The sequence below is a fragment of the Cryptomeria japonica genome, chromosome 6 (genome assembly GCF_030272615.1).
Source record: "Cryptomeria japonica chromosome 6, Sugi_1.0, whole genome shotgun sequence".
Taxonomy (NCBI): domain Eukaryota; kingdom Viridiplantae; phylum Streptophyta; class Pinopsida; order Cupressales; family Cupressaceae; genus Cryptomeria; species Cryptomeria japonica.
In genome coordinates, this window is record NC_081410.1 from 651,419,776 (window position 1) to 651,431,720 (window position 11,945).

Genomic DNA, 11,945 nt, shown 5'->3' on the forward strand with positions numbered 1-11,945 from the left:
AATGGATTCTGAATTTTCGAGTGCTTTGAATAACGTTTATGAGCAAAAGAGATGCAGATTTTCGAGAACTCAAGCATTGTGATCAAATTTCATGCATTTGTCTATTCGATTTAAGCATTTTTCAAATGATCATACGCAACAAAGCGTACTTACCTGATGGGAGCGGATGGCGAGAGATTACCCAACCTTGTTGCGTGAAATGAACGAACGATCTTGCAAAGTTTGAATTCCAACGGTTATCTCTTTGTTTTAAATTTTCGCGGTTACCGGACAAAAGAGAATTTATCATTTTTAAATGGTTTTACCCCGGGTAATTGGCAATCTGAATTTAAATGATCAAGAGGGAGTTAATGCAGCGTTTTACCTTCTTATTTTTGGACCTCGGAGGGTTTTCAAATTTTGAACTACGTTTTCCTCCTTGCAAGTTTCGCAAATCTTGCGTTTTATATTTCGCGATTTGCATACCTTTGGCGAATTTCGGAGGTCTTTGGGGTTTTAGGCGAGTTGGAGATTTTCGGAGCACTTAGCATGCTTCGTAACTTTTAAAACTTCGGACCTGAGCGCCTTATTTCGCATGCTTTGCAAAACCCTGGAGTCACGGTGCCCTTCGCGATTTTGGCGATTCCTGGAATTTCGGAGCTCGATGCCTATAAGAAAAACTTCGGACTTCCAATGCTTATATGCAGTTTACGCTAGATGCATTCGCTACCCAAGGAAGGGTTTTGGCGATTTGAAAAAAAAAGACTTCGGAGGACTTGGAGAGTTTGCCAATAGAACTTTGGAGGATTTGAATGAATTTGCAAGCTGCGCGAACCTTTTAAACTATGCCATCCTTCACGATTTTCGCGATTTCAAGAGTCACGGTGCCCTTATTCGCAAATAAAACTTCGGACCTGGAAGCGTTTTCGATCTTAAATGATTTTCGGAGCTGGGGGGAACTTTCGCGATTTCCTTTTATCTCTCATTTTGGAGCTAGTGTCCGAAAACAAGCTTCTAAGTGCTTTTCGGAGTTTTTACGCCTTTGGAAACATTTTGCGTTTTTCACTTTGGTCCAAAGGGTCCGAAAATATAATCGCTTAGTGATTTTCGGAGCTGGGGGCACTTTTGCGATTTTTGAACCAAGTGCATCCCTTTTTTAAATATTTCGCGTTTCTTCCTTTTGCTCCCCAGGGTCCGAAAATATAGACTAAGGCGAATTCCGGAGCTGGGAGTACTTTTGGAGATGTTGCGATTTCACCCCTTTTTTATCGAATTCTGCTGCCAGATCTTGCTTACATTTTACAATGAGATTATCCTTTCCTGTTATCAAAAGATCATCCACATAAAGGACCAATATAATCATATTGCCATTTGAAGCCTTGAAGTAGATGTTGGGATTTGCTAGGTTCTTGGAGTACCCTAGTTTGGAGAGATAGTTGTCTATCCTTGCATACCAGGCCCTAGGTGCTTGTTTTAGCCCATAGAGAGCTTTCTTTAGTTTACAAACATAGCAATTTTTATCACGTATGGTGAATCCTTCTGGTTGTTCTATATATACTTCTTCTTCAATTGAACCATTTAGGAAGGCAGTCTTTACATCCATTTGGTGAATTTTCCATCCTTTGAATGCTGCAATTGCAATGATTGTTCTTACTGACATATACCGGGCTGTTCTTAGTGACGTATACCGAGCAACTGGGGCAAATGTCTCTTCATAATCAATTCCTACTTTCTGAGAGAATCCCCTGGCCACAAAGCGAGCTTTATGTTTTTCAATGCTGCCATCAAATGCATATTCGATCTTGAATAACCACTTGGATGAGACAACTGATTTGTCTTTTGGTCTAGGCACTATATCCCAAACATCATTTTTTAGTATAGATTGATATTCTTCAACCATAGCATCTTTCCAAGCCTGTTTTGATAAAGCTTCTCTGACATTTGTTGGTTCAGAATTTGTGAGTTCGGTTAGAAGTGCAGCATAACATTTTAGAGTTCTTGTTCTCTTATTTTCTTTGGAAATTTCATTTGGTTCTACATTATTCTCTTCAATCATTTTCCTTGCCCACAAAGGTCTTTTCTTGTTATTGAGTGTTTCAATATTTTCATCAACAAGAGGTTCAGAAGCTCTTATGATGTCCTCCCTCTCAGTGTCTGAAGGTTCGGAATTTTCTATGATATTCTCCCTCTCAATGTTTGAAGGTTTGGAATTTTCTATGATATTGTCCCTCTCAATCTCAGTTATGTGATCTTCTTCTTCTTTAGTAATGTTATTATCCTCAGGTTCTTTGAGTGTAGTGTTTTCTTCAAACTTTACATCTCTATTTATCTCAACAGATTTTTTCCCTGGAATGTAAATGCGATATCCTTTAGTATTTTCACTATAGCCAATGAAGATACCTTTTTTTCTGGATGGTTCTAGTTTTGTCCTCTTTTCTTTAGGAACATGTATATATACGGAACAGCCAAATATCCTTAAATGACTTAAGTCTGGTTTGTTCGCTGTAAAAGCTTCTTCAGGAGTTATGTTTTCTAGAACTGAGTGCGGACATCTGTTTTGAATGTAGACTGCTGTATTTGAAGCTTCTGCCCATAATGAAGTGTGTAAGTTTTGGTCATGCATCATGGCTTTTGCTGCTTCAATTATGGTTCTGTTCTTTCTTTCTGCTACTCCATTCTGTTGTGGATTATATGGTACAGCATTCTCCCTCTTAATCCCAACAAAATTACAAAAGTCTTTGAAGTTGTCAGATGTATATTCTCCCCCATTGTCGGATCTTAACACCTTAATTTTCTTCCCTGACTGGTTTTCTACTAGTGCCTTGAATTCTTTGAACTTAGATAGTACTTCATTTGAGTCTTTGCACTTTAGAAAATATATCCATGTTTTTCGAGAGTAGTCGTCAACAAAGATTATGTAGTATAAGGATCCAGTTAGGGATGGTGTTGACATGGGACCGCATAGGTCTGAGTGAATTAGTTCTAAAATAGATTTTGATTTGTGCTCGCTTGAGGGAAAAGAAACTTTCACATTCTTTCCCAAGGCACATCCTTTGCAAATGCCCGTGTGTTCAGATTTTAGTTGGGGCAGTCTTGAAGTAATCTTCTTTATGTTGGATAGAGCACTATATCTTAGGTGTCCTAATCTTTTGTGCCATAATTCATTATTATTTGAAACTTCAAGATTTAGTGCTTCCTTTTGATCACTGCACAATTTGTATAGGCTACCATCTCTTGAACCTATTGTTATGGCATTTTTGATATTTGTATTTTTAGGCCAGAGTAGAACTTTATCTTCATTGAAGGTAACCCGATATCCTTGATCAGCTAGGCCTGAGATTGAGACTAGATTTCTTTTTATTCCAGGTACAAACAGAACATCCTTTAATTGTAGAGATACTCCATTTCTTAGTTTGATAGTACAGGTCCCAAATCCTTTCACAGGATATGTGGAGTTATCTCCAATAGTAACCTCTTCACTTGAGTGTCTATTAAGTGTTTCAAACTAATTTCTGAATCCAGTTATATGCCTTGATGCTCCACTGCCTATGATCCAAGTGTTTTTATTTGTATTTATTTCGCTTGATAGGGCTAAGAAGATGTCATGTCCCCACTCTAGCTCAGTCTAGCAGAGACATGTGAGTCAGCTTATTATGGGGTCTTGTAGGCTGACAGGGTTGGACAGAGACCCGGTATGGTTATTCAGTGTTGGAGACTTGGTATTCTAGCAGTTATTGATCAGTTGGGAGACATTCCTTGTTTTTAGGAGGTAGTTCCTACTTTTTAGGAGGTTTGATCATGCCCAAGGTTGGGTCTCCATGAGATGCCTCTTTGGGTTCAGTTTCAGAGAGATTGGGCTTGTTTCCTAAATTTTAGGAGCATCCCTAGATTTTAGGGGTGAGACTACCAGTGAATCCTTGATTTCCGACTTCAGTCACAGACAGGTGACAGGATGATTTTAGGGTTTGTAATGTCAGTTGGGCATTTTATGGCTATTTGGGTTATATTTTTAATATTTCCTAAGTTAGCGTTTAATAATTAAATAAGGCTAAGTTGTTAGCCATTTTGGAGTAATAAGGGGATTTTTGGCCTCATCTGGATGCGCACCCTATTGTGTGATAGCTCGTTGGAAAGATCTTGAAATTCTTTAAATCTTTCTCTTTGGTCTCAGGGCAATTCAGTGAGCGGATTTCTGTCTATGAGGAAAAAGGTCATTTTCTAGTAACATGACCACTTTAAAATAAGAAATTATAACATTTCCACTAGACCATGCCACTTGGAGACAATTAGGGTTCGATTTGCAATTGAGAGGGGTTATAAGGGGATAGGAGCTTCATTCTATCATCATCTTTTGCATATTTGACAACTTGTATGAATTTGCTCTGGAGAGCGATTTCTAGACTGGGACGCAAACCCTAGGATTAGGATTGGCTGGGACGTAGCCCTCAGCAATCTTTGGCACCGGACTTATAAGGCATTGTGCGTGGTGATTAAGGACAGAGGCATCAATTCTCAGTAGGGTTTCAGCGTAGCCTACCATCTTTCCAGTGGAGACGTGGTTCATTGCAGCTGGAGGAATGCCATTTGCAGCAAATACACCACGTGGTGTATAGGGTATTGCTTGTATTCACTTCCAGTGTATGTGGGGTTGGAGAACATTCTTCATCTTCCAGTTTGACTTCGAATTTGTATGAGAGCTTGGGAAATACATTGGATTCATTGTTTGGCTTTGTAATTCAGACAAATCTGCCTGGTACGATTTGCAATAATTCTGACTTTTGCTGTATACCTCATTTATTTCAGTATTGCTTCATATTTGCTGTTATCTATTCCTTCCTATGCTATAAAACAATCAAAACACAAAAACAAACAACCCTTTCTGCACTTCTGTCTAGTTCTGTAAGAAAAACTTAAATAAACAGGAAAACAAAATTAAAAATAAAAAATTACAGCAGGTTAACAGCAAAGATCTATCAGGGATCTTTCAGAAGAAAAGTGAGTTTTCTCCTTTGACTTTGGCTAGAGTAGCTTGTGTTTTCTTCCTTTCTAGACAATTCCTGTGAGTGTGCCCATATTTGTCGCATTTGTAACATTGAATTTTAGACATATCTCTTTTCTGATGGTTTTTATTTCCTAGCTTCCGTTTGGAGAACTTTTTCTTTTTGTTGAAGGTATTTGTATTAAGTGCTTGGATTTCTCCTTCTTTATTTGGCCCTAATCCTCTTGAGATTAGTCAAGATTCCTCTTGAATGCACTCATTCTTAAGTTGTTCAAATTTGGGTAAGGGGGGTGTTCTGCTAATACATTGAATGTAGGATTCCCATGAAATTGGTAATCCTCTTAGGGCTATGAGAGAGATTTCTTGATCATCTACCTCATTTCCAATAGTTTGTAATTGGTCTTTTACTTCAGATATCCTTGAAAACTATGTAGATATTGTATCATCTTTATTCATCTTTATGTTTAAAAGTAATTGTTTCAAGGTTAACATTTTGCTCGCATTGTTAACTTCATATGTATTTTTAATGGTTTTAAATACTTCATATGCTTTAGGCAGTCTGGCTATAGATGGAAGAATATGATCTTTGATTGGGTCAATAATTATTTTCTTTGCTTTATTATTACACCTTTTCCAGGTAGATTTCTCTAGATCATCATTTGGCATTTCTAGATTTTCTTCTATGTAAGACTCTAATTCTAGTTCTTCAAGAATGGAAATGATTCGTATCTTCTAGGAAACGAAGTTGGAGGCTCCTTCGAGTCTATCTTCCATTCTCATATTACTTGACATTTTGAATATTTTCTTAGTCGGATATATCCTCTGCGTATATAGCCTTTGCGTCGATTTGTTATTTACTTCCGATAAATGCTTATGAGTAATATGGCTGTCTAATTTATTCTCTTAATAACTTGGCTCTGATACCATGTTGTGAAATATGGATTGAAGAATAATGACAGCGATTCTGGAAGACTGATTGCCATGAGTTATTGATCGTCTCCATCATTGAATCCAGTTTAAATACAAGAGGAAAGGTTGCCTACATAGGGACATGTCCATACGTGGCAGTTGCCACGTATGGACATGCCCCTACGGAGGCAACCATTCATAACAATTAGTTTGTTTATGTTTAATTTCCGAACTACATGCTCTGTTAATATAATGTGATCGAGAATCACATGGGCACGATAACTATCGTGCCCACTGTGATTACATTACAGTGCGTATTGTAATGTAATCATAGTGGCACGATAAATATCGTGCTCACTGTGATAATCATCGCAGTGTATACAAAGTTTATGTCCATCTGCATATCGGGACTGTGTGTTAATAGCACTCTCCAGAATGACTTTCAGGCATCGATCATATATATATAATAACCGATTTACCATCAGTTAGATTCACGAGGGCTATATCTTAACAGTTTCTTCATCCTTTTGTGAGAGTTCATAATTGAAAAGACAAAAAAATTAAAATAGAATTTGTTTTGAGTATTTTAGATGAGTGAAAGATGCATGTGCATGATTGAAAGTGAAGCTCGTTATCCATACTACTAACACCTTGCTGATGGTAAAGTGCCTTGTGTAGTCAATTGGATCCATTCTTAGCCAAAATTTAACTTCAATTACTATTCATCATTGATATGCTTCATCTTGAAGGTGTCTATGTTTGTGATAGTGATTTCAAAATCACCAAGCTATTCCTAGACGACTGCACTAGCGTTGTGGAGATGTTTACTCTATGTCAAAGAAAAGTTGAGTTCAACTCACTTGAGATTGTCCATTATCTTGCATTCTTAGCTATAGCTTAGCATTCCTAAACCCTACTCCTTTTTCACTTTTTTTATCAAAGATCATTTAGAAGTAGGAAGAGTAATATCCAACATCATTCGAAGAATGTTACACCATTGAGCATGAATTGAAGAATAATTACCTAAGTCCCCTCGCAGGTACAACAAATCACATCATACCATTGAAGCTATCCAACGTGTCAAGACTTGACATCGAGAACCTTCAAGTCATCTCAAGTGATCCTTTTTGCTAATCTTCAGCATTGGAAAAGTTTTTATTCAAGAGAGGATAGAGTGCCTTTGGTATTTTATTCTACGTTGTATAGTGTGTAAAAACACCATCAACAAATAGGAATAGGATGATCATACTCTAGCTTCATGTCTTTCAATGTTTGCTTCATCCAAAGTACCTGTGTACAACAAGATACAACTACAATATACTCAACTTCAATTGTAGATAATGAAATAGAAGGCTGTTTTTTACTTAACCAAGAAACAAAATAGCTTCCAAGAAAGAAAACACCATCACTTGCGTTCTTTTTATCATCAATTGAACCTCTTCAATCTTCATCAGTATCAACTATGAGAGTAAAGTTTTTACCTCTAGGATACCATAAATCAAAATCCATTGTACCCTTAAGATTTCTGAAGATTCGTTTTACAGCTTGAATGTGAGTGTCTTTTCGTGTGGCTTGAAATTTGCCAACATAACCAACATTTTGCATAATATCAGGTCTATTAGCTGTAACATATAACAAACTACCTACCATATACCTGTAATAAGTTTGATTTACATTAGGAGATTCATCATCTTTACTAAGCTTGCAACCTGTTACCATAGGCGTACATATAGGATTGCAATCTTCCATTCTAAACCTCTTCAACATCTATCTAATGTACTTGGTTTGAGAGATAAAAATACCTTTTTCAGATTGAAGAATTTGTAACCCAAGAAAGAAGGACAATTCACCCAACATTGACATTTCGAATTCCTCCTTCATGTTAGCAATGAAAACTTTGCACATATCTACACAAACGCTTCCAAGAATCAGATCATCAACATAAACCACTACAACCAAAATGTATTTACCTTCTTCTTTGACATAGAGGTTGCTGTCCACCATTCCTCTTTTGAATCCTTGTTGCTGTAGATATTTATATAAAACTTGTTATACCAAGCACGTGGGGCTTGCTTAAAGCCATAAAGTGCCTTTTTCAGCTTACACACATAGTCATGATTCATTGACAAAACAAATCCATCAGGCTGTTCTATATACACTTCTTCATTCAAATTTCCATTACAGGAAAATAGATTTGACATCCATTCGAAAATTTTCGAAACCTTTGAACGAAGCAAAAGATAAGAACATTCTAATTGCCTCTAGATGTGCAATAGGAGAAAAGGTTTCATCCAAATCAATACCTTCCACCTGTGCATATCCTTTGCAAACAAGCCTTGCTTTGTTCCTAACCACTTTGCCTTCTTTATTCAATTTTTTTGTAAAAACCCATTTTTGCCTATCACGTTCTTATCTTTGGGTCTAGGCACAAGCTCCCATGTTCCACTTCTCTATATTTGATCAAGCTCTTCTTTCATGGCTGCTATCCAATGTTTATCTTCAACTGCTTCTCCAAAACTCTTTGGTTCAAACATGGACAGCGAAGAGATATCCTCATCTTCAAAATAATTTACATTTCTTCTAGTTGCTCTAGTTCTATTTTCAGGTAAGATTTGATCAATAGGATGATTCCTTTGAACAAACTTAGGAGTCTTAGAAGTAGTCTTACCATGATCAATTTCAGATTCATTTTCAGAAAGAGTACCTGCTGTCCCAAGCTGAAAACTTGAAGAAGAGGTGTTTGTTGCCTCCGGTTGAACTTTTTCTGAAGTGATCTTTGCATCATTTCTTGCTTTTCCAGCTTGTACATGAGAGGACGAAGTTTGAACAGCACCTTCAATATTATCTTTTTGAGCCCTGTTATCACCATTTTCATACTTGTCACAAGTGTTAGTAATCTCATGGATTTTTACATTAACACTCTCAACAATCTTGCGTAATCTTTTGTTGAAGCATTTATAAGCTTTACTTTTAGAAGAATAGCCCAAAAAGATACCTTCATTTGCCCTAGGATCAAATTTTACTTGGGTTGTCTTCTTCTCTCTTAATAAAGCAGGGACTATCAAATACTCTAAAATACTTAAATTGTAGTAGTTTTATCTTTCCACAACTCATATGGTGTTTTATTGTGCTTTGCTCTCATCATTCCTCTATTCTGAATGTAGACAGTAGTATGAACTGCCTCTCTCCAAAAAGTGTCTTTTACCTTAGAATCATTCATCATACTTCAAGCCATTTCTTGGACTAATTGTTTTTTCTCTCAACAATACCATTTTGTTTTGGTGTCCTAGCTGCTGAAAACTATCTTTTAATATCATTTTTCTCACAAAAACTTATAAACTTGTTAGAAGTAAATTCACCTCCATTATCAAAACGTAAACACTTAATTTTCAGTCCTATCTCATTTTCAACTAGAGCCTTGAAAGCTTTAAACTTTTGAAGTGCTTCTAATTTTTCTTGTAAAAATGTCACCCAAGTCATGCATGGAAAGTCATCAATCAAAAGCATGAAGTTTTTCTCACCTTGTAAACTTGTAGTCCTTGTAGGATCACATAAATTAGTGTGTATGAGCTCAAGAGGTCTAGCACTGGATAATTCCTTTGATTTGAAACTATATCTAGTTTGTTTGCCCATCTGACAGTCTTTGCAAACAATATTTGAATGCTTAGCAAGCTGTAGCATGTCTCTAACAGCTTCCTTCTTGCTGATTTGGATCAGATTATCAAAGTTCATGTGCCCAAATCTCCTATGCCACAACCAAGCTTCGTCAAGTTGACTTAAACAACACTTTTCACCATTACTATCATCAAGAATATAAAGATTGTTAGCAGCCCTCCTAGCATCAACAACATGTTTTCCGTTTTTACTAATAACACAACAATATGAATTAAAGATCAAGTTATGTCCTTGATCACATAGCTGACTAACGCTTAACAAATTATGCCTCAACCCTTTAACATATAAAACATTTTCAACTTTGGTTTCACCATTATTCAACACAAGTGTTCCTTTACCTATAACTCTTGCAGAAGAATTATCTCCAAATTTGACTTTACCTCCATTCATTCTATTAAGAGGTAGAAATTTACTCTTATCCCGTGTCATATGTCCGGAGCAGCCACTGTCAACATACCCGATATCTTTTTCATTTTGTGCAAGGAAGGCCGTTTGCACAGTTAAGGACTTTTCAGAAGTTTCCTTCTCCTTTTTCCTCCACACTTTGGTAATCTCCTGTGCCTTGCTCTTCATTTCAACCTTCTTGGTGAACCCTGTCAAGCCATTCTTACAAACTCTTGCAGTATGACCAAAGTTATTGCATTTATAACAAATAACATTATAGTTTCTCAGAGGTGCAAATGAATTTCTGTTTACAAAACTAAAATCTCTCCTAGCAAACACTCTACAATTTGTGCCTTTCTGACCAAAATAATTACATGCAAAGAAATAACCATAAAAGTAAGAGTTATTAAACCTGCCCATATGACTGTCCAGTAGTAGGAAACCTTTTAGAGGCACTATTTCTATTTTTAGAGATTGAATCTCTTGTGTTATGAGCATTAAATTTTTGTTGCTCTTTAGACGATTTTGAACATTGACCTTCTTCATAGCCAACTCCACTCTTATCAAGAGATTGTTTCTAAGAACCAAGAAGATCATCCAAAGACATAGATCCTTTATGTTTAATCTTCACATGATTTAGTAACTGTGAAGTTATATCCAACTTCCTTAGAGAAACTATTTCAGTTTCAAGCTTTTCACAGTTTAGTTCTTTATCCTTGAGCTGATATCTGATTCCTTCTTCTGCCTTCTTTGATTCCTCAATCTGAAACTTCAAATCAGCTATCAACGTTTCTGCTACCTCTAATGCAAGAGATTTTTCAGAATCTTTGTTACTCTCTTCTTGTAACAGTAACTTTAAACTTCTTAATCTCACTTAGGGCACTAATAAGTTCTTGCTCAAGTTCAACTTCAACCTCATCTTCCTCAAAATAGTCTTCTTCCTCTTGATTTTTAGTTAAAGTCTCTTCTAGAGCCATGAATAAAATCTCGTCATTCAAGGACTTTTCATCACTTCCATCAGAGGAACTGCTTTCCTCTTTGGAGTAGATACTTCTTCTGAAATTGCGAAACTTCTTTCCTTTTCTCATAAATTTCTTATTGTTGTGTTTAGTTTTTTTCTCATAGCTGTTGTGCTCCTCCTTCTCATAAGGGCACTTGGATGCAAAGTGACCTATTTTTCCATGGTTAAAGCATTTTAAGGGCAACTTGCCCTTATACTTACCAAAACCTCTTTTTAACTTTCTCACAAAGTGTGTTGTTTCACATTTAGATTCTTCTTTAGAGCTTTCACTAGACACTCGTTCCTTTTCTTTATTTCTATTTGAATCTTTGAAGGCCTTTTCTTTCTTTGAAGAAGATTCAACATTTGTTCTCATTTCATAAGCTGTCAAGATTCCATGTAGCTTGTCTACTATCAACTTGTCAAGGTCAGCCATCTCTTCAATAGTTGAAACTTTGGCATCAAATCTTAGAAGTAGCGATCTTAAAATCTTTGGAACTATAGTTTTATCTTCAATCTTTTCTCCTAAGCCCTTTAGAGAGTTCACAATTTCATCAACTCTCAAGAAATAAGCTGCAATACTTTCTTCTTCATGCATTTTGAGATCTTCAAACAACATTCAACGAATTTGAAGTTTTCATTCTTAACTTTCTCATCTCCTTCATATGCATTCTGAAGTTTATCCCACATAGCTTGAGCTGTATCACAATGCATAACTTTTTACAAACTCTGACTTAGATAAGCCACATAATATAGCATTCATGGCGTTAGCATTACTTTCAAATGCATTCTTTCCATCAACATCCGTAGGAGGTACAAAAGGGACTATATACCCATTTGCAACACTCGTCCAAATATCAAATCTTAGAGACATCAAGTATGCTTTAATGCAAATACTTCAAAATGTATAGTTAGACCCATTGAACAAAGGAGCTCTATTAGTTGCAAGATCTTCAAGGGCATTCATCTTATGAACTACCAGGAACTGACCTTCAAGCT

The 11,945-nt window shown here is 36.4% G+C and overlaps 1 protein-coding gene across 1 annotated transcript; it reads right to left on the reverse strand.

Annotated features, from left to right (window-relative positions):
- Window positions 1–10,776: 10,776 nt before the first annotated feature.
- On the reverse strand, window positions 10,777–11,544 carry LOC131876769 (uncharacterized). The gene has a single exon (XM_059222245.1). It carries the CDS (start codon window positions 11,542–11,544, stop codon window positions 10,777–10,779), a length of 768 nt encoding a protein of 255 aa, XP_059078228.1.
- Between the last annotated feature and the right edge of the window lie 401 nt (window positions 11,545–11,945).